The sequence below is a fragment of the Haliotis rufescens genome, unplaced genomic scaffold (genome assembly GCF_023055435.1).
Source record: "Haliotis rufescens isolate VD_foot unplaced genomic scaffold, xgHalRufe1.0.p SCAF_1, whole genome shotgun sequence".
In the NCBI taxonomy this organism is placed as follows: domain Eukaryota; kingdom Metazoa; phylum Mollusca; class Gastropoda; order Lepetellida; family Haliotidae; genus Haliotis; species Haliotis rufescens.
In genome coordinates, this window is record NW_025963779.1 from 92,281,845 (window position 1) to 92,306,336 (window position 24,492).

Below are 24,492 nucleotides of genomic sequence, written 5' to 3' on the forward strand. Positions count from 1 at the left end.
TTCCCCTTCTGTGTCCCGCGGACTCCTCAAATGCTGCAACTTTGTCACTTGAGCGGATGACGGATTACGTATAACGTTGGCATCAAAGCAAAGGGTAGCGCATGTTGCCTTCAGTGAGATATTTCTGACGGCATTTGCTATAACGAATCTATTCAAGCATTCAAGTGAAGACTATTGAGTGCCAAGTGCCTCAGAAATAATGATGCCTGATTAACGTGATATACACAGACACCCCTTGGCCCATCAGCTCAAACACAGCTATCAAAGAAGCAGAGGGAGCACTCTGTATGGTTCTCTCAGAATTATACCGACATCTGCATGGATAATATATCACAGGATGTTTTCAATTATGTAAGAACAAGCTGCGTTACTTCGCTCCTCTGGAAATCAAACGCTTTTGATAATTGAATAATGTTATTTTACATAGCATATGGCAGTACAAATAATTGCAGCTTGCCTCACATAAATACATGATGCCATTGGTAATATAAATACCTATCAAATAACTGTATTAACAGTTCAATCGATGGTGTCCATTTAATAATCTTAACACTTATATAGCTCCACGACTGGATAACATTATTTCAATCGAGTTTTTATCCCTGGGGAATGTCCTGCTCAAAGATTGGAAGGCTCTGGATAATACTTCGGTAGGAAGGACTTTGAGAGTTGTGTAAGACCCCCCCCCCCCCCCCCCCCCCCATTAGCAAATCCAACTAATCCTAAATCTGTATGTGGAGATTTATTATCAGTTCTTAACAAGTATAACCTACGAAACAACCTTTGTACATATGTAAGCTGTGGTGTACTTCCTACAAAGAGAAACTGGAAGCAAATGGTTAATAAAACCATTCATGAATATGAAGAAATATGTGGCGCAGAAAAGTCTTTCAGGTCTTTCACGCTTCATGCTAATACACACAAAGCTTACTCACCATATATTATGGCAACTAGCATATCTGTACCCAAGTTTAAAGTTGTGTGTTAGAGTTTCATCACGAAACAAAACTTCCAGGGACTGTTTATTGTGTAACAAGCATGCCTTTGATTATGAAAATCACATATTACATTGTGAAGCTCTTCTGCAGGAAAGAAATGAACTGTTTTCAACTTTTATTGATCTGCTTGATGTTGAAACATATGTCCAGTTGGAATTACAAGATGAAGAAGATATGTTGTCATTTTTCTTTGGTGCTGATACTCACTTCTCACAATGTATTGATATAGTTACATGGGAATCTGTTATACTGATATTTTCTGCTTATGTACTTACACTAAAGCCTTACCTTGATTATGTCATTTGATCTAACCTTTTGTACTGTGTGAATGGTATGACACTGGTGCTACTGTCTTGTATTGTATATATGTACAGGTAATATGAGTTTGTGTGAATACGTTTGATTAATTATGCATAATCTTCGGATTAACTTCTGGAGGAAATAAAGAATCTCTCTCTCTCTATAGCTCCACGACTGGATAACATTATTTCAATCGAGTTTTATCCCTGGGGAATGTCCTGCTCAAACATTGGAAGGCTTTGGATTAAACTCTGGTAGGAAGGACTTTAAGATTGTTATTCAGAGTTAGAAAAGCCATCTCCTGCCTCTAAACAGAATTACTCACCAGGACAGATCACCACTGAACATATTGAAAACACGTAATTCATATGAGGTCTGTATTCAACTAATGTTACAAAATCAATAACTGAATATTTTCGACGACAGGGGTGTTGAGATTAAGATGATTGAACGTTAGAACAAAGTCGCTACGTTGGAACCCTCAAACTTTGTCGGTATGGTGGAACAACTATAATCCAGCTTTTGGCCCGTGTTTAGGAACTTGATTATATCTTAATAAGAAGAAGAAGAACGATGGCAATCAAGAAGTTTACACTCAGTGGTGTTATGTTTATAATACAGAATACAAGAGATAGAACGGCAATACATGGCATATATAATGATAATAGTATGAATACATGAAACAGAATAACGATCGAATAATCAGTTTCAGTGGTTATAACACTTAGGTGGGGAAGCCGAAAAGGTAGGGGACATAGCTATAGGTAGAGCACACTTTCATGTCCACAGAGCATTGCATCACGACACGTACATTATGAACTATGACTGCATTTTAAGTAAAATCCGTATAAATACGCTTGGCTTATTTCGTTTGAAGTAAGACACGCAATTTACGAAATGTAGATTATATATATACACGATAAATGATAACAATCATCTCAAAGCAAGTATAATAAAACATGACATAAATGCATAATGGTGAGTAACAATAGTAGCTGTGGGATATGACCGGTACGTATTGGTATTCTTATGATTATCATTTGCATGAAGTTGATTTATCCCGACGGTAGATTTGATTTCTAGGTTCATCAATGCTTCGTCATCGCGTGTATAAAATCTGAGTAGCAGTTTCTGTGATGGCCGATATACAGATTAACTGTATGTGTCTTTATTGTTCAATCTACCGCCCGATTTACGCTACCTTCGTGATATTTGTTTGTTGTATATTGTATTCTAAAACTGTACATTCTGACACTGATGGTGAATAATCATATTCAAATGATAGTGAATAACTTTTCATTAACGCACGTATGTGGTGCTAAACACATTTTAGACAACAAATATAGTTAACATCTATTCACAATACATACAAGTTCTCGTAAAGAAATATCTTAAACATATATTATTGTGTATATTACATACATACATAAGTAATATGAGCACTTCTTTATACAAACACTAGGGTCAAGTCAATATCTATCAAATAACAAAATGTTTCGGAACGATTACACTTAAAGCAGTTGATTGTCAGTGGTGTTGTGTACTGACCAGTGGAGATGCTTGACTTTGGGTGATCCTTAGTCAGTGAATTGTGCATAATATTCATCTAGGTTTTGACCAACGATGGCGTCACCAGGTAATGAAGCTGTATTAAAAGACCCGTGAAGATCCGGGGTAGAATAGGTCTTCAGCAACCCATGCTTGTCGTAAAAGGCGACGATGCTGTTCGTAAGATGCGACTAACGGGATCTGGTGGTCAGGCTCGCTGACTTGGTTGATGCACGTCATCGTATCCCAATCTATGCCGTACACAGAGTGTCTGCTCGTCGATGTTCTCCTGGTGGAGGCGTGTTGCCGCCGAAGAGTCTGATTTGTCTTTTTTTCCGACCCGGAACCACCTCTCACTGAACTACATCGACTCACGCTGTTTCCATTTTTCAGGATGCGTGTTGCAAAATGAAAGTCAATTGAAAGTTACAGTTTGACAATGATACAAACGCTTCTTCTTAAATGTCATTGTGTCGACAATCTTAGTATTTTACTCCGACCAGGAAACACGCAAGCCTTCTAAATGTACTTCTACATTTGTTACGTTCAGTAGTACTGAAATCAAAAGGCGGAAAACAATGAACGTAGAACTATTTCTCACTATGAATTTGAAAGAATACCACCCAGAGAGATTTGTACGCCTGGTATATGCGGAAGTAGCAGCGGTCAGGTCTAGTGAGGTTCTCGTCGGCACCTGTGTTTTAGACCTCCAGGATTAGTCTTGGACGAGTCTTCCGGGTATCTCAAGAACCGTCAGCACGAGGTGCCGTTACCTGCGGGTTCTTGACCATCCACCAAGCACAGTGTTCTCTACCCCCACGTAAAGAGAATTTCAGTCCTAAAATATAACACTGAAGGTTGATTTGGCGAATATCCTTCATTTGTGCATACACAATAATGTTAGGCATTTAATTTTAAATGTCATTTTTACAGCTCTAACGTTTGTTGATAAAACGAAAATGCAAACCAGGAAGTAATATGAGAAACGAATAATATATTGAAATATAATCAAATTTTAATGTCAAAATGGTAGGTTTTGAAACGCATTACAATCATAATTGTAATTCTGATTAGTTTTACCTGATAAGTATAGTTTTCTTTCCAGGATGTTGTGAAGCAAATCGTCGTATAACGCTTCTTTCTCCCACAAATCTTCTTCTCCAAAGCTAATAACTTCTGTCTTTCTTTCTACATGAAGCAACCATCCCGACTGCTCACCTCTCCATAAGATTATCTAAACATTTTCTTGCTTCATTGATATATAGGTCATCAAACAAATTGAACTTCGAATATGCACCCTTCAAAGCAGACGAAAATGAAGCAAATATGCTATCGTTTAAATACTGATCGCGTCCATTCATTTCTTACTTTTGTACTTTCTCCCATTTTGGCCTTTAAAATCTCCTCAGCGAAACTAAAAATCGTCCAAGTCCTTCTCTTTTATAACAGAATTCTGACCGAGACATCTCGGAAATACCGAAGGCCACGTTTTTCTCCAGCGCGTGATGCACGTGCAAACTTTTCTTCCCATGAACCAAACTTCGTTAATGGGACGATGATTGCCGATTAAAGCCGACAAGACATTGCACCCGAACCACGCAAATCTCGGAGACACACAGCTGCAGTAGCAATAAGTCCACGTGCAAATACAAATGCGGCGAATTTTACCTTTTAAAATCTAAATCAGAATATGTGGTCTGTGCATACGTTGTATAAAGCCTCCTCCCTCTGGTTTTCTGTGAATTGAAGGCCCGAGCCTTCGGGAATATCAGCACAGCGCCCTTGGATATTCCCTCCGGTTGGGGCCTTCATCCTCAGAAGAGGGAGGAGGAGGCTATATCCATTACTTGGTTAATCTTATAGTTTATGGAAAGTGAAAGTGGTCCTAGATATGATATGGCTGTACCGAACGAAGGTGTTTACTGTAATATGGCTGTACCCATTGAAAGTGTTTACTATTATATAGTTGTACCGAACAAAGGGTTTTACTTTAATATAGCAGTGCCGAACAAAGGTTTTTACTAAAATATATCAGTACCGAACAAAGATTTTTACTATAATAACGCTGTACCGAACAAAGGTTTTAACTATAATATCGCTGGCCTGAACAAAGGTTTTTACTATAAACTAGCTGTACCGAAGAAAGTTTTTTACCATAATATCGTTGTACCGAACAAAGGTTTTTACTATAATATCTCTGGACAGAACAAAGTTTTTTTTCTATAATATAGCAGTACCGAACAAAGTTTTTTACTATAACATAGCAGTACCGAACAAAAGTTTTTACTATAATATTGCTGGAATGAACAAAGGTTTTTACTATACACTAGCAGTACCGAACAAAAGTTTTTACTATAATATCGCTGGGGGGCGGTCGGGTAGCCTAGTGGTTAAAGCGTTCGCTCGGCACGCCCAAGACCCGGGTTCGATTCTCGACATGGGTACAATGTGTGAAGCCCATTTCTGGTGTCCCCCGCCGTGATATTGCTTGAATATTGCTAAAAGCGGCGTAAAACCATACTCACTCGCTCACTCACTATAATATCGCTGCACCAAACACAGGTTTTTACTATAATATCGCTGGACTGAACAAATGTTTTTACTATAAACTAGCAGTACCGAAGAAAGGTTTTTACTATAAACTAGCAGTACCGAACTAAGGTTTTTGCCATTTTATGGTGACTGTGTTTAGACTTTAAGGGCGACCACTTCCTCAACGACCTCGTCGTCACTGAAGTTTTATAGACATCATACTGGGATGTGCTACTGTCAAACGGAATTATACAAAAAATCGCACTCAAGGGCAAAATGGCAAACAAAAGTATTAAAATTCCCGCATAACCACATATTGGATCTCACGGCGATGTCTCTGAAAGAGATGAGGTATCAAGAAACGCCGACAGGCAATTTGAACTCTCGATGAGATTGTCAACTCGCTGTAAACATCGAGTTATGTAAGTGTCTCCTTGACTTCAGCTGAATAAACACCAGACTCGTGTTGAACAAACCACATTTTCGCTATACATGGGTCATTACGCTGTGTAACAGGCGTACCTGGAGATAAGTCGGATGCTTGACACGCTGTAGGGAATCCGCCTTCGCCAATAACACCCTGATAAACACGCGACTCTAGGGGTCGGAGGAATTGATCTCGGTCCAAACCAAGATTAATTTCGCAGGTCGTGTAATCTCGCAGAATTGGCTATCAATTGAAATTCTTTTGTATGATATACGATTACGAGAGATTCAACCCCCGTGGTTAATGACCATAAACTACATACTGCACGTCCCACACATACATCCTCTGCAACACAGTTGATACCTCAACTGATGTCTCTGTCCACACACAACCTCAACGGGGTAGAAGAGGTTTTCAGCAACCCATGCTAGCCATAACCTAACGAATATGCCTGTAATAGGCGAGTAACGGGATCGGGTGGTCAGACTCGCTCACTTGGTTGATGCATGTCATCCCATTTGCGTGGATCGATGCTCATGATATCCATCACTTACTTTTCTGGTCCAGACACGGTTATTTACCGACCGCCGTCATACAGCTTACTTATTGTGCGGCGTATAACAACAAACAAACAAACAAACAACAAACACCAAGAACTATGCAGCCACTTCAAAAGATCCACATACATCCTCTGAAACACATCTGATACCTCAGCAGATGCTTCTGTCCACATCAGACTCAGCAACAGAAGCAGGCTACAGCTGAATTGAACATTTACAGCTCATAACGCGTGCGTGCAATAAATTACATTAAAGTGGCAGCTCATTTCGACGTATTGATTCTGATTACCACTGTAGGAGCAGCGCAATATGACAGTGATTGTATGAGCTGTATTATTATCATGCATATTGCAATTTGCAATTGTATTGTTACATCCAGTATAGTGAATGCCCAGGCACAACTACGCTACTGTCTGGATATTCAACCAGTCCAAGTAAGCCCTGTCTGTACATGGTATTACGAGAAGGCAATGGCTAAGACGCTCCTGGATGAGCACGACTGGTGATTAACTTTTCCACAGAACTCCGTGTGCCACACGGGATTCATCAACATAACATCAACCCACCAGAGAGAATTTGGTGATATTTATTTAAGTAAAATTTAGACGCGACCTGACGGGTTGGCTGCTTCAGGTTCACCACGGTGCATTCTAACTGGTAATAGATCTATTACTAACGTAATAGCGAGCCCACGGATCTTAATGGAAGATCTCCCAGACCACTTTGAATTTTATTTCGCGTTGACGTTACTACATTGTCTCTCTTGTAAGTCGCGAGTGCTTGGTACTGGCGCATGAGCTAGCCTTGAAATCTCCTCGAACGCGAATAACCTTATCGGAGCAATACTCCCGCCCAGCTCCGTGCTGCCATTCACGGGTCCCATATCGTTACAGATCTGTTTTACATGGCTACAATCAAGTCTATTCGCAGTGAACGAGCGCGTTAATTCACTGATTACAATGGCAAACGCTTTGATCACTTGTGTAACTTTCCCCTACTGTTGCCCGCGACAGAAAAATAGTTAATGGCTAAGAACGTTTCTGAAGGCTATGGACGTTGTGAGCAACGCGGTCGTAAATTCCCCAAACAAAATAACATCGTGTGTAGTTCGGGTGAGCGGCTGTCAATGGCACAAATAGGTCCACCATGGTGCATGGAATCGTACTTCAATAATGGTCTGTTATCACCTTATGGAACACATTCCATGATAATGTCAGTACACGCCGACCAGGGTGCTCTAATGCTTTTATCAAAGGCCCATTTGCCCTTGTTAAGTCTACCCTGTCGGGCAAAATATGGTTGATAAGTCATTTCAGTGTATGAATTATTTTGTTTTGTGTAAAAGTTATCAACCGTTCAATTATGAATACGCATTTAATTCAATGACTGGGCTGCTTTTAGAATACAGACAGTCAGCGTATTACGGGGAGGTATTGCACTGAAAGTTGTAGACTTTACAACCCTGGATGTTGGTTAATTGCAATAGTAGTAACTCTGATTCAATATCGATTTTATGGCACTACGTTTCCCAAAGTTTGATAGTAAATACCGTCAATAACATAACTCACCCAGCCATGGTTTTGTGTCTGTATAGCATGTACACAGGTCCGAGAAGTCACTGAGGGCTAAGGGTCGTTTTGATTTTTTGTTTGTTTGTTTGTTTGTTTGTTTGTTTGTTTGTTGTTTAACGCCGCACTCAGCAATATTCCAGCTATATGACGGCGGTCTGTAAATGATCGAGTCCAAACCAAACAATACAATGATTGACATCATGAGCATTGGTCTACGCTAGGAACGTGGTGGTCCAGTAGGCACGCCCTCTTCCACCTGTTTTCTCTGGTTCGATCCCCAATTTGGATGCATTAAGCGCACATGTGGTGTCCCCATGCCCCCATCATAATAGTACTGTATTACTGGTGCCAATGTAATGATCATATGTATATATGAATATTTCGTGCTGTTTACTGTCAGCTGAGAAAGCAAATTGAATACATTCATATCATCTGCTGTCATTATATCCTTCTTTGACTTTAGTGCACTAAATATTAACGATTTATCTTAATGAGATGTTTGGGCTCTCCGTAATTTCTCTGTTTAGCTTGGAAGGAATATTCCCTTCATATATCGGTGTTTCTTTTAACTTCAACCTTATGAACACGGGTCGACAAAGGAACCACATTCCCCGGGCTTATTGGTGTTATCTGCTTGCTTTACGGATGAATGCTGATGTATTGGATATCAAAAGACACATGGGTGACGTCAAGATACGAGACGTTTTGGCCTTACACGCAATCACATCCTGGTTTGGTATTTTGCGGGGAATTGCGTTTTATTGGTTGGAATAAAATACGAGGAACGACAAGGGCCATTGTATGTCGCCTGGAAACGTCAAATGTCAAAGTTGCGGAAAACTTCAATATTTTTATGAACATTATCAACCTTTTTTTCTTTCTTACGCTTGTAAGTTTGGGACTTCTGATTTTCTCATATTGCATAAGCCTGGCTAAAATAAGTGAAGACAGCTGGTGTTCACATCTTCACGAGACGCTGTCAGCATGAAGCAGTCTGCAACCCCAGATGAATGTTACAACATATGTTTCTCCTGTTCTGCTAGGAAGGTCAACTTGGGTCGAAGATTTGATCTTGTTCGAATACTTGAAAACCGCTCACTGAAACCTCTACAGTTTGCACTTTTGACATTTAGACATACCTGTGCATGTAGGATTGTTTTCCCAAAGTAAGACAGTCATCTCCATCATGATGAGTGAGTGAGTGAGTGAGTGAGTTGGGTTTAACACCGCTTTTAACAGTATTCCAGTTATATCACGGCGTGTCAGCTGAATGTGGGAGGAAAGCCCGAAGTGATGCAGGACTCAGACGTTTACCACTTCGGTGAAACCCACGAGCACGGGTATGGTGCTGACAAACCTAGAAACATAATCGGGGTGAACCGGGTTTCAAACCCACAATCATAGGTTTCTGGCCTGCCAAAGGGACGCAACTCTGCACAGCGAATCGCGGCGCCTTAAACGACTGGGCCACCCGTGCCCCCCCCCCCCCCCCCCCCCATCATGATGAGACATCCATGCCACAGTCCACCGTATGATTCCGACTTTGTCATAAGCATGTGTTTATTAATGACTTTGAATTACTGATGGTAACAGGTGGCACCCATCACAAACACATGGAAAGTTAACTGTTTACTTGAAGAAACAGGGGAACTTATGATACAATTCAAAATAAGGAATTGCAGTTGACATCATTTTGATCACATGATGCGTCAAATTTGGAAATGTCCTAAACATGTCCATTATTTCAGCATATCAGTGACACCAATTATGTCCGATACAATTCCCTATGTTGACTTGTACCATATGTTCCCGTGTTGTTTCAGGTTAACAATAGATTCATACTTGCCTTTGCATGTGTTTGTGACGGGTGCCACCGGTGGGGCAGGATATACTAAACTTTTCTCGAACAACTGGTATCATCACTGTTTGAAAGGGATTCATAAACACATGCATCGTGAATCGTAATTTAATGAATATGGAAATGGTTTTGTCGATTGTATTTAAAAGGCTGTTATAATGTCTTGTTTGTTGAAATGAGTATTTGAGTAAAAACCTGTCGAAAACAGAATCACTTGTGTCAGAATTAAACATTTAGCTGACGTTTGTAACGTTAGTCACCAGTCGTTAGTCGTTTAATGTGGCGTCTGTCTGGTGTGCGCGCCGGTACTGGATTATAGTGACACGTCTTCACTGCGAGGACCACCATCATGTGTTGCTCTACACCCAAGGGCGTAGTTCAACTCTGTTTGTTCTTGCTGTGAATATCACTGATGATTAATCGCACAAAGAGCTTTTCATTCAATAACAAGGGAACTAATTGACTGATGCATATAAATGCGTTTTGGATGTCGAGTAATTTGTTTCAGCTATAATGTGTTCTTGATGCAGGTATTACTCATTATGTGCCACCGTTGTTTACCTTCTGTCACGGACGGGCTTGGTGACACACGTGCCTAACCACTGTTTGACGCGCACGGAGTAGCACGTTTGAAGCGTTTTTCAATACTTTGTGTGCAGGATATTGACTCAGAATAACGCGTGACATCAATGTTTTGAAACATGACAAAAAAACAAAAAACCTTAAAACAGAACCTGAAACTATTCTGTGAGGACAGAGCTAGAACTGAGGATTAGGGCAGCAAATTACCATTGGCAAAGAAACAGAATATATCTTTAGGCAAATTTTGCTGATTAAAATGTTCAGTTTCCACTTCTGATTATTTCCATATCTGCTACGGCCTGGTACATTATGCTACTTAGCAGGGATTCTGTTGGTTTCGCTTCAATCTCTGGTTATAGCTCTAAGGTTTCTACACGTGTCAGTTTCTAAAGGATGCTTTTGATTTTCTTCTCATAGACAGCATGTTCTTCTCATGTTAGTTCAGGTGACTCCTAGGAATAATATAAGTGGTATCGCACTGAGCCGTGGGGTCGAACAATACGCATAGACTGCATGCTTCGGCCTTCACTTCTCTGTGTTGTAGTTGGGTGGTATTACAGCAGCACATGCTGTTTGTTTTCACACAGCAAATCGCAAACTTTGTTATATTCGAGATGTAAACGTTATTTCTGCGAAGCCTCGCGTGTCGCACGGCGTGTATTCACATGTTGATCCCGCCTTCGAATGGCGTATGTTGTTGTTTCTTATCGTCACAATATCCGCATTGATTTCAAGGTTTCTTATTGTGGAGCGATAATGTCGTGCACTGATATATTTAGTTGTTAATTATTCCTATATTTGGAATGGCAAATACCTCTCCAAAATAGCTTACATTGATCACGATAGGAAATGATCAATCACTCTGCGCAGTCATCATTACGCAGTCATTAATGGACGTGTAGAACACCGGCCCGTTTGTCATCACATGCGAGAAGTTCGTGTGTGAGAGACATGATTGCGATACGCTGCCATGGTGTGTTATTTATTAAAGAAGATCTAAATAAACCAGTATCAATGTTAAGCTGCAGGAAGGATGGATGTATCACTGGATGCTGGGGATGTCAGTTGCCGATGATTCCAAGGCTCACCCTCGCGACGTGCGTGACACAGATCGTGACTGGACTAGAACCACGTGACACAGACCATGACTGTACTAGAACCATGTGACACAGTTATAACTGGACTGGACAAAACTCATGTGACACAGGTCATGACTGTACTAGAACCACATGATACAGGTCATGACTGTATGATTAAACGAGAGCACAAGCACGTGAGACCCGTGAAGATCCGGGGTAGACTAGGTCTTCAGCAACCCATGCTTGCCGTAAAAGGCAACTATGCTTGTCCAAATAGGCGACTAACGGGATCGGGTGGTCAGGCTCGCTGACTTGGTTGATGTATATCATCGTAACCCAAATGCGTGGATCGATGCTCCTGGTGGTAATCACTGGATTGTCTGGTCCAGAGTCGATTATTTAGAGACCGCCATCATATAGCTGGAATATTGCTGAGTGCGGCGTTAAACAACAAAACCAACCAACCAACCAACCAACAAGCACGTGACACAAGATCATGACGTTCTACACATGAAAAGACGTAAATATATAAACGTGACTCAGATTATGACGTTCTACGCATCAATAGACGAGATTATAACCACGTGACACAGGTCATGACGTTCTACACATGACATGACGTGCATATAACCACGTGACGCGAGTCATGACGTTCTACAAATGACTAGACGTGAACATAACCACGTGACACAGGTCATGACGTTCTACACATGACTAGACGTGAATATAACCACGTGACACAGGTCATGACGTTCTAAACATGAAAAGACGTGAATATAACCACGTGACACAGGTCATGACCTTCTACACATGACTAGACGTGAATATAATCACGTGACACAGATCATGACGTTCTACACATGACTAGGCGTGAATATAACCACGTGACACAGATCATGACGTTCTACACATGACTAGACGTGAATATAACCACGTGACACAGATCATGACGTTCTACACATGACTAGACGTGAATATAACCACGTGGCACAGGTCATGACGTTCTACACATGACTAGACGTGAATATAACCACGTGACACAGGTCATGACGTTCTACAGAACGCAAAGTATGATATAAATAGATGAACAATATATGTATAACGTCTATCTTATATGTTGGGCATGTAAATTGACAATGCAAGAGAAAAATACAGCCTCGATTTTCTGCCGGAACAGATGCCACTTGGCGTAAAGGGCAAATAGCTGTCGAAAATATATGAATGGACCACTGAAAATGAGTGATGACACTAGGTGATCGAGAAAAGCGTAAGCATATCCTGCCCTACCGGTAGCACCCGCCATCATACAATTTGCACAAAAAAGTATTTATTGCCTGGCGCAGGTGTAACGCGTTATACAGATCCCATATCATGCAGTAAATACCAGGTGATACACATAGAGATAATGGGGGCCTTGGTTTTCAAGAATACATGGGCAATACAGAATAATATAAATCGGTCTCTAAAACTGGTCCCGTATGTCAAGCATTATTTTGTAACTGCTGCACTGGTTCTTTGACCTTCCGCGACGATGTTTGGAATCTGCTCCTATTGCTGATGGTGGGATTAAAGTACTGTGCTACCAGTATAGGATGAAGCGTGATGCCCCATGGTGCCTATATGACACACATGTATCACGTCGTCAATGTTGTAGCTGACTGACTTCGATAAGTGTGATGCGTTCAGGCTAATTGCTCTCCGGTTATCGGAACAATGCACTAATTAGCAGGCATATATCTTTGGATCAAAACAACCAGTTATGATATAAAGAATGCATGACTTGTCGCAGCCTAATAACTGTAGTTAATTAGTCTGACTGTTGAGAGGGTGTCTTGGGATCAGCTACACCGACGGAGGTTGGCGCTCTGTGGGGTACAGAGGGTGAAGCACGGTGAGGACGTGAAGGTGTGGTTGAGGAGTGGGGGTTGTTGAGGACGTGAAGAGACCTGATGGGTGGGGTAGCTGTTTGAGGGCGATGATAGAGGTGGGTTAGCTGTTTGAGAGCGATGATAGGTGTGGGGTAGCTGTTTAAAAGCGATGATAGAGGTGGGTTAGCTGTTTGAGAGCGATGATAGGTGTGGGGTAGCTGTTTAAAAGCGATGATAGAGGTGGGTTAGCTGTTTGAGAGCGATGATATGGGTGGGGTAGCTGTTTGAGAGCGATGATAGAGGTGGGGTAGCTGTTTGAGAGCGATGATAGTAGTGGGGTAGCTGTTTAAAAGCGATGATAGAGGTGGGTTAGCTGTTTGAAAGCGATGATATGGGTGGGGTACCTGTTTGAGAGCGATGATAGGGGTGGGGTGGCTGTTTGAGAGCGATGATAGGGGTGGGGTAGCTGCTCGATAGCGATGATAGGGGTGGGGTAGCTGCCTGAGAGCGATGATATGGGTGGGGTAACTGTTTGAGAGCGATGATAGGCATGAGGTGTGGAAGCCGGTTGAGAGAGCGGCATGAGGTGTGGAAGCTGGTGGAGAGAGTGGCGTGAGATGTGGAAACTAGTAGAGAGAGTTGCATGAGGTGTGGAAGCTGGTGGAGAGAGTGACTTAAAGTGTGGAAGCTGACGGAGAGAGTGGCGTGATGTGTGGAAGCTGGTGGAGAGAGTGGCATGAGATGTGGAAATTGATGGAGAGAACGGCATGATGTGTGGAAGCTGGTGGAGAGAGCGGCATGATGTGTGGAAGCTGGTGGAGAGAGCGGCATAAGGTGTGGAAGCTGGTGGAGAGAGCGGCATGATGTGTGGAAGCTGGTGGAGAGAGCGGCATGATGTGTGGAAGCTGGTGGAGAGAGCGGCATGATGTGTGGAAGCTGGTGGAGAGAGCGGCATGATGTGTGGAAGCTGGTGGAGAGAGCGGCATGATGTGTGGAAGCTAGTGGAGAGAGCGGCATGATGTGTGGAAGCTGGTGGAGAGAGCGGCATGATGTGTGGAAGATGGTGGAGAGAGCGGCATGATGTGTGGAAGCTGATTGAGAGAGCGGCATGATGTGTGGAAGCAGGTGGAGAGAGAGGCATTAGGTGCAGAGGATGGTTTGAGAAAGTGGCATGATGTGTGGAAGATGGTGGAGAGAGCGGCGTGAGGTGTGGAAGCTGTTGGGGAGAGTGGCATAAGGTTAGGAAGATGGTGGAAAGACTGACACAAGCTGTGAAAGATGTTGGAGAGAGTGACATTCTGTTGAAGCTGTTGCAGAGAGTGGCGTGAGGTGTGGAAGATGGCTGAGAGTATGACACGAGGTGCGGAGGCAGGCGGAGAGAGTGGCGTGAGGTGTGAAAGCTGGAGGAGAGAGTGGCATGAGATGCGGAAGCTGGTGGAGAGAGTGGCTGGAGAAGTGGAAGCTGTTGGAAAGAGTGATATGGGGTTGGCACGCGGGGAGGCGCAGTATGGTTGAGTTGAATGAATGAGACTGGGAAAGATCGATGGAGGATGGACATATGACGACATAGGGATGAAAAGAGGACACAAGAATGTTGCGATGCTACTTTTCACTTACAAACCGATTCACTGAAAAAACATCACAAATCATTTTGGCAAAATTTACGTTAAATTGTTTCAAACGAAAAGGTAATTGTCCGTAAAACATGAGATAGCTTCAGTTACTTAACACCCTCATATATACACTTCTGGATATTAATCATATAATGGGTAGGTTTCTCGACAGGATAAAGCCAAAGGATAAAAACTATATCATATATGGGTTCATATGCGGATAGAGATGCAATTACAAATAGGGACTACTTTCAGTGTTTACAAACAAACGGCGTAGCCTTTGTCAATTGACGATCGAGTCAGACTTAACCACCGGAAATCTGGAGAAACTACTGGGATAATTGCAGTTTTATCGAAATAGTAGTCTAAAGTACTGACAATCAGTGACTAACTGTCACGTAGATGAGGCATTTTACAAGTTTTGGTAACTTTGGAAATATAAATTGCGAAACAACTCGGCTAGTCTAGCGGGATCAGTTTCAATATCTGTGCTTGTAAACCCCTGGGGCTTGGAGCGGTTTCCCCAATTAAAACAGCTGGCTTTGGCCGAAAACTGTCGGAATTGTATCCTTGTTTCGTTTTGTCACTGTGTGTCCATTTGACTGCACTTCGTAACTGAACTTCGTTAATAGGAATAAACACTATGTATTTAGCTCGCAAAGGCTCGCGAAATTCAATGTATATTCCTAATACAGGATATTACCATCCCCAGACACTCTCGCGTGATAACCTCTATGTGTAGTGAACACGTCCTCTTACAGGATATCCGACTTTTTCAGCAATTGGCATAGATTACAACTGGTCGACGCCCGTCCCCCTGCCTAGCTTCTTCCCCTCCCCGACAAACTTCACCTACACCGAGGGGGACCTCGCCAGACTGGAGTGCGCCATCAACAATCTCAGTACCAAAAAGGTGAGTGAACAATGTCTTTAACATGATATGATAATGCGTAGTAGTTGCAACAGGTTCATTAAAACGCGGTACCAGATACCGTACACACTATGAGGTAGTAGACAACTGCACCGCTTGTGTTGCTTTCATAGTAATTTTCCGCACTTTTGAAACAAGAGACCAGTACTAATCCCAGTACTAAAAACTGACTGTCATAAAAACAACAACTACACAAGCGAAAAAAGCAATACGAATATCAGGCAAAACAGGAGTATATTTGATAACCAATACAACACAGAAGTGAGTGAGTGAGTATGGCTTTACGCCGCTTTTAGCAATATTCCAGCAATATTACGGCGGGGGACACCAGAAATGGGCTTCACACATTGTACCAATGTGGGGAATCGAACCCGTGTCTTCGGCGTGACGAGCGAACGCTTAAACCACTAGGCTACCCCACCGTCCCACAACACAGAAGCATGACATGATAATAAGGTCACTCGGCAGTTTCAATCGGAAATGATCATGACTCTTACAATAATCCTCATCGTGGGAATTCGTGTGACCTACCCGTGCCTTGGCACACGCATGCGCTCTCTGTTGCATCATGGTCATCAGTTTTCGCATGACGTCATGACGGATGCGTCGCCATTCCCCGTTAAGAGTTTGAATGAGCTCTTGGGGTGCGTGGTCCCACTCCGATTGAGATCATCCCAGAGATGCTCAATGGGCGATATGCCTGGGAAGCTGAGGTAGCAGGTTGAGTTCAGGAAGGGCTTACAGAACGTTCTGTGTGGAGTCTGAAGTGAAGTTATCCTGACACAGCAGGGACCCTGTAAGTCTGTGAACAACCGCCTGCAAACTCCTGGTCACAGTCGGTTCGTCCATAAACCAACGAATTTGCCACTGATGACGTCACTGCGAATAGGAAGTGCTTTACGAAAACGCGGTGTGCTTGATGTAGGTCTTCATCAAGCACAACCTGCACGTGACCTGTCTGATGTCTGACCTGTATTTCGGTACTGTGGAATCGGCATCGAAGGCAACAGAGGTTCTGTCCATCCGTATCCCCTAGCCGGCTCCCTGGTCTCCTGTCCGTCTTGTCACTCCGGCCGAGTCATGAAAGTGTATGCCATGGTGCAATTCAAGCACACACGGGGTATACGCATTTCCGCTCTTCACACACAAATCATGCATCAGAGATATCACGTTCGGTGGACAGTGAGGGCGTGTTGGGGCTGTGGTTCTGCATTTGCTTACAGTCGATTGTGTCAGTTAATGTCTGAGCATCAATCATAATAACTTTTCATCCAGCCATTAGTATAGATCATTAATGTATTTACACAGCACGGGGTGGGGTATCGATTAGGGTTTGCCAGTGTCTGTACCGGGGTCGTACACTATTACTATGTCCGCCACAGAGTACTTGTATCTTATATTTACCGAGATAATGAAAAGTTGATTATTGCTGACCTGAATGGGAGGCTGAAGTAGACTCATGTGGTGACGCATTACAATGGCGCAATCTCTTAGCAATTATATAACACCACCCCAAAGATAGATGCTCGTATGCCCATCGTGAACCATGTCATTGAGAAATAGATATGTATAATGTTATAGGTATTGGATATGCAATTAAATAGCCCACGCATATTTTCTTTGGTACCCACTATAATATTTTACCTTTTCTTACTCCCCTGAATCCAGTTAAGACATGTTTCATCTGGAGCCATCTAGGATGTCTAATTTACATGATGGCCGCTTTGCAACAAGGAATAGGAGATATCTTGTTCACCTACTACTGTTTAGCTCATTACGATGCCCCCGTGTTCGGTATGTAGTGAAACAGGACATTGTAGTGTTAGGTGGTGTTTATTTCATGTTGGACCCAGATCAGTCTGACTTTTGACTCGGGCATGGTAGCTAGTATAACGTACTCGCTTGTTGACGAGCTCCCATCTGTCAAGTACCTTGCCTTCAGGGAGTGGAAGGCTCTTTCAAACTAACCCCAGTTAGCTGGATGTATTTCCGCTTTCACATGCTTGTTTGTGATGCTGAGACGTGTTTGTGCAGCAAATGTCAAAGCAGGGCCCATCTGGGAAATGTAAACTGCCGGCGAAAAAAATAATCACACACTCAAAATTGGATTTGATCAAATAATAACAGACGCTATCAATGCGTTATTAGGCTGAAAAACTCGCCCAAACACTGCAAACTTAAGGTCCCAAAATACAACTATGATGCCCGTAACATGCATCACTATCGAATAGCTATTTCTCGTTTGTTCCATTCTTAGCAACCATTAAACATGGGTTTATAGGTTAATAACATGGGTGTATAGGGTGTAGAGGGTAATAACATGGATGTATAGGGTGTAGAGGGTAATAACATGGGTGTATAGGGTGGAGAGGATAATAACATGGGTGTATAGGGTGGAGAGGGTAATAACATGGGTGTATAGGGTGTAGAGGGTAATAACATGGATGTATAGGGTGTAGAGGGTAATAACATGGGTGTATAGGGTGTGGAGGGAAATAACATGGATGTATAGGGTGTGGAGGGTAATAACATGGGTGTATAGGGTGTAGAGGGTAATAACATGGGTGTATAGGGTGTAGAGGGTAATAACATGGGTGTATAGGGTGTAGAGGGTAATAACGTGGTTGTATAGGGTGTAGAGGGTAATAACATGGGTGTATAGGGTGTAGAGGGTAATAGCATGAATGTATAGGGTGTAGAGGGTAATAACATGGGTGTATAGGGTGTAGAGGGTAATAACATGGGTGTATAGGGTGGAGAGGGTAATAACATGGGTGTATAGGGTGTAGAGGGTAATAACATGGGTGTATAGGGTGTGGAGGGAAATAACATGGATGTATAGGGTGTGGAGGGTAATAACATGGGTGTATAGGGTGTAGAGGGTAATAACATGGGTGTATAGGGTGTAGAGGGTAATAACATGGGTGTATAGGGTGTAGAGGGTAATAACATGGGTGTATAGGGTGGAGAGGGTAATAACGTGGTTGTATAGGGTGTAGAGGGTAATAACATGGGTGTATAGGGTGTAGAGGGTAATAACATGGGTGTATAGGGTGTAGAGGGTAATACCATGGGTGTATAGGGTGTAGAGGGTAATAACATGGGTGTTTGGGTGTAGAGGGTAATAACATGGGTGTATAGGGTGTAGAGGGTAATAACATGGGTGTATAGGGTGTAGAGGGTAATAACATGGGTGTATAGGGTGGAGAGGGTAATAACATGGGTGTATAGGGTGTAGAGGGTAATAACATGGGTGTATAGGGTGTAGAGGGTAATAACATGGGTGTATAGGGTGGAGAGGGTAATGACGTGGTTGTATAGGGTGTAGAGGGTAATAACATGGGTGTATAGGGTGTGGAGGTAAATAACATGGGTGTGTAGGGTGTAGAGGGTAATAACATGGGTGTATAGGGTGTAGAGGGTAATAACATGGGTGTATAGGGTGTAGAGGGTAATAACATGGGTGTATAGGGTGTAGAGGTTAATAACATGGGTGTATAGGGTGTGGAGGGTAATAACATGGGTGTATAGGGTGTAGAGGGTAATAACGACTGAACTGCCTGGACGTCCTCCTGTAAAACATTAGTCTATCACCAACTGAATGGATGTTGATTAAAGACACCACCGCCACCATGAAGATGTTCTTGGTATGTGTGATCCTGCATCATGCTCACTAAACAGATCATTCACAATGGTAATACGTAATGCCTAGGACTGTTGATAGCAGAGTCTATTGTACTATTCCGACTATATCATAAGTATGTGCAATGAATCACCATGAAATAGGTGTATTAAATAAGGTGTCTACGAAAAGGCAGCGTATCCTGCCCGACCGGTGGCATTCGTCTCTGTGTCTCTCTGTCTCTCTCTCTCTCTCTCTCTCTCTCTCTCTCTCTCTCGCTCTCTCTCTCTCTCTCTCTCTCTCTCTCTCTCTCTCTCTCTGTATATATATATATATATATATATATATACATGTGATGTCAACAAATTGTGGTACTTGGTTTTCAAGAAGTGAAAAGCTATTCAAACATATACATTCTTGCCTATAGAGTCAAAGTGCCTATAGAGTTTCGCTATGTATTGCAGATTGGTTTTTGAAAATAATTACATGACATTATCTTTGTAGCATTGTAATAACTAATTATCTCATGCTGTATTTGTTCAAAATGTGTTCAAAATGTTTTGTTATGAAAAGTCCAATATTCAATGGGTTGTTAGTTTGCCTTTTCTCTGTTCAAATCAATGGTTCCTTCCACAACTGTATTTTGTCCAAATGTACAGTTTCTCCCCAAACTTTCTTACATATTCACACTCATATAACGTTTAGATTTAAGGTTGATTTGTACAGAAAGTACACAAAGGATAATCCAATTTGATATAAATATTTGTTAGTTTTAAGAACTTAATGAATAATCTTAAACTGAAACCATCTAATATCTTCACTTTGAGTACATCTTTTTGACAGTTCGTTTGACTAATTTATTTAGTAAACCTTCACATTTTGCAATGCCATGAAATTTAACAAACTTCGCTGCTGATAAAGGCTTGTAAAATTCTTTACTACCTATATTTTGTTTTAGCCGATGTGAGTTATTTAATGGCATGGTTAGTCGAGGAGATATAGATTTGAAAACATTAATTTGTCAAAAATTGGCCATTTGCTGGTTATTGATATGAGTATTGATTTTTCATATAGCTGAGGCTTACGGCAAACCTCTTGGCCAAATCCAAACAGAAATGACATGTGTAGTTCAATCAGGTTCAATTAATGCTTAACGCGGTGATGATGATGGAAGAAAACAATTACCCCACTGACACAGTCACAAATACCCGACTGACACACCTACAAATACCTCACTGGCACACCTAAAAATACCCCACTGACACAGCTACACATGCTCCACTGACACAGCTACAAATACCCCACTCACACAGCTACAAATACCCTACTGACACAGCTACAAATACCCCACTGACACAGCTACAAATACCCCAATGACACAGCTACAAATACCTCACTGACACAGCTACAAATACCCCACTGACACAGCTACAAATACCTCACTGATACAGCTACAAATACCCCACTGATACAGCTACAAATACCCCACTGATACAGCTACAAATACCCCACTGACACAGCTACAAATACCTCACTGACACAGCTACAAATACCCCACTGACACAGCTACAAATACCCCACTGACACAGCTACAAATACCCCACTGACACAGCTACAAATACCCCACTGACACAGCTACAAATACCCCACTGACACAGCTATAAATACCCCACTGACACAGCTACAAATACCTTACTGACACATCTACAAATACCTCACTGACACAACTACAAATACCCCACTGAAACAGCTACAAATACCCCACTGACACAGCTACAAGTACCCCACTGACACCACATCAACAGTACCGTTAACCCAATCGCCACCATATCTTCGTCATCTGTTCACTTCGTTATGAACAATACCGTGGACCCACTCGCCACCATATCTTCGTCATCTGTCCACTTCGTTATGAACAGTACCGTGGACCTATTCGCCAACACATCTTCGTCATCTGTCCACTTCGTTATGAACAATACCGTGGACCCACTCGCCACCATATCTTCGTCCTCCATGTCTCATATCACAAACTCAACACACAAATATCTCTGACTCATGAGCTTGAAATCAACAACAATCACACTGTCTAATGTTCGGCATAGATGTGCATCACACATCGCGTTCTCATCCCATCCAGTCCTCGATATCTTCAATCGAATAAAGAGCCTCCACGAACGATATTTAAGCTGGAAAGACGTTTTCCTGAATACACAAGGGTTATTTTAAAATACTTGAGGTTGTACTTGAAACTACGGGTCGAGTCGTGAGCTTGTCATATCCTGCTTGTTTCCGACAGTATAACTCCAAACTGAAACAAAGTTAAAGGGTGAAAGGGTCGAGCGTATTTATTTTAATAGAGTGGAGATACACTGGATACTCGAGGATGGTGCTGATATTTCTCAACATCTTCACTCATTCCTACATTCACGCTTACACACATGCATCCACCCTCACAGTCGTGCAAGCATCACCCTAGCCTTGCGCCAAGGCTGAACTGACAGAAAAGTCCATGGATGTGGAGTAATTCTATTCTCCTAATAGGCAAGTCTAGATATGTGGATAGTCTAAGGACTCCAGTCTCTTATAGGGACAACTTGTTCTTATTATTTACATAATTCTAGAAATTATGATTTAAGATAATGTTTATTGCCTGAGAGACTTGTGCGAGTCTAGCATCACCCAACTGCTGTATTTGCCATCAGGTCTTGCTCATGATGTTTGGACCCCCACATCACCAGACAAGATTAAAATACCCGATAAAAATAATACTGTCGAATCTTAAGCCCAGTTTTTGAGACGGTGATTAAGAATGCAGAATATGATACTTATATCGATTTGACAAACCCATATGCTCCTCCTGAATGGCTCCCAAAATGCCAGTCTGTTCAAGCTTCTATTCTAAGGCTTTCAGTTCAACTGCTCTCAAAATCTTCTTGCCACATGAGCGTTTTAGAAATAGCGCTTAAAAATGAATTTTGCACGAACAAACACCTCCTTTTAGAAAAGCATCGCTGAATGTTGTTTTTTTGTGGTAGTTTACATTGATAAGGGAAAACTTTGCCAGTGTATTGAAAATAAAGCTGTATTTTTCTACTTGGTCATAATCAGCATCATTAGTAATAATGCACCACTGTGACGACATAGTCTTACCATACCGCATTGCTGCTGACTGTTTGTGTGTTGTTAAAGCTGCACGCCAGCTAAATGACGACGGTCTGTAAATAATCGAGTCTGGACAAAACAATCCAGTGATTGACATTAAGAGCATCGATCCATGCAACAATTCGGATACGATGACATGCGTCAGTTAAGTGCCTCTCCACACGATCTTGTTAGTCGCCTCTAATGAAAATGGAAACGGTTTTGTCGTTTTAGTGCACGGATACATGCCTTACAAACATACATGATTCACATTTACACATGTTTTTCTTCGATACATACTTCACATCCTCCATGCTCCAAATCGACTCAAGCTTCATATGAACACACACACACACAACGATATATGCTGCTCAGGGTGCTAATTGATATCGATACATGATTCGCGTTGATATACGACCAGACTGATACATGATTCATGATTCACGTTGATACATGACTCAATTTGATGCATGATTCACATTGATATATGATTCGCGTTGATACATGATTCGCATTGATACATGATTCACGTTGATACATGACTCACTTTGATGCATGATTCACGTTGACACATGATTCACGCTGATACATGATTCACGTTCATACATGATTCACGCTGATACATGATTCGCGTTGATACATGATTCGCGTTGATACATGATACACGTTCATACATGACTCACTTTGATGCACGATTCACGTTGATACATGATTCGCGTTGATGCACGATTCACGTTGATACATGATTCGCGCTAATTCACGTTAATACATAATTCGCGTTGATACATGATTCACGTTGATACATGGTTCACGTTGATACATTATTCACGTTGATACATTATTCACGTTGATACATGATTCACGTTCATACATGATTCACGTTGATGCACGATTCACATTGATACATGATTCGCGTTGATTCACATTGATACATGATTCGCGTTGATTCACGTTGATACATGATTTGCGTTGATTCACGTTGATGCATAATTCGCGTTGATACATGATTCACGTTGATACATGATTCACGTTGATACATGATTCACGTTGATGCACGATTCACGTTGATACACGATTCATGTTGATACATGATTCGCGTTGATTCACGTTAATGCATAATTCGCGTTGATACATGATTCACGTTGATACATGATTCACGTTGATACATAATTCACGTTGATACATGATTCACGTTGATGCACGATTCACGTTGATACATGATTCGCGTTGAATCACGCTGATACATAATTCGCGTTGATAGATGATTCACGTTGATACATGACTCACTTTGATGCACGATTCACGTTGATACATGATTCGCGTTGAATCACGTTGATACATAATTCGCGTTGATAATTGATTCACGTTGATACATGATTCACTTGGATGCACGATTCACGTTGATACATGATTCGCGTTGATTCACGTTGATTCATAATTCGCGTTGGTAATGATTCACGTTGATACATGGTTCACGTTGCTACATTATTCACGTTGATGCATGATTCGCGTTGATACATGATTCGCGTTGATACATGGTTCACGTTGATACATGAGTCAAGTTGATACATGATTCGCGTTGATACATGATTCGCGTTGATACATGATTCACGTTGATACATGATTCATTTTGGTGCATGATTCACGTTGATACATGATTCGCGTTGATACATGATTCACGTTGTTACATGATTCGCGTTGATACATGATTCGCTTTGATACATTATTCACGTTGATACATGATTCACTTTGAGATGTGATTGACGTCGATACATGATTCATGCTGATACTTTATCCAGGTAGATACATGATTCACGTTGATACATGATTCACTTTGAGATGTGGTTCACGTTGATGCATGA

At 41.8% G+C, this 24,492-nt stretch overlaps 1 protein-coding gene across 2 annotated transcripts in view; it reads left to right on the forward strand.

Annotated features, from left to right (window-relative positions):
* LOC124134158 (kin of IRRE-like protein 2) overlaps positions 1-24,492 on the forward strand; it is a 55,844-nt gene that overhangs the window by 19,212 nt on the left and 12,140 nt on the right. For both annotated transcript variants that reach the window (XM_046498838.2, XM_046498837.2), the window contains exon 2: positions 15,716-15,849. In XM_046498838.2, the coding sequence (XP_046354794.2) occupies positions 15,716-15,849 (134 nt within the window). The remainder of the gene's footprint in view (positions 1-15,715; positions 15,850-24,492) is intronic.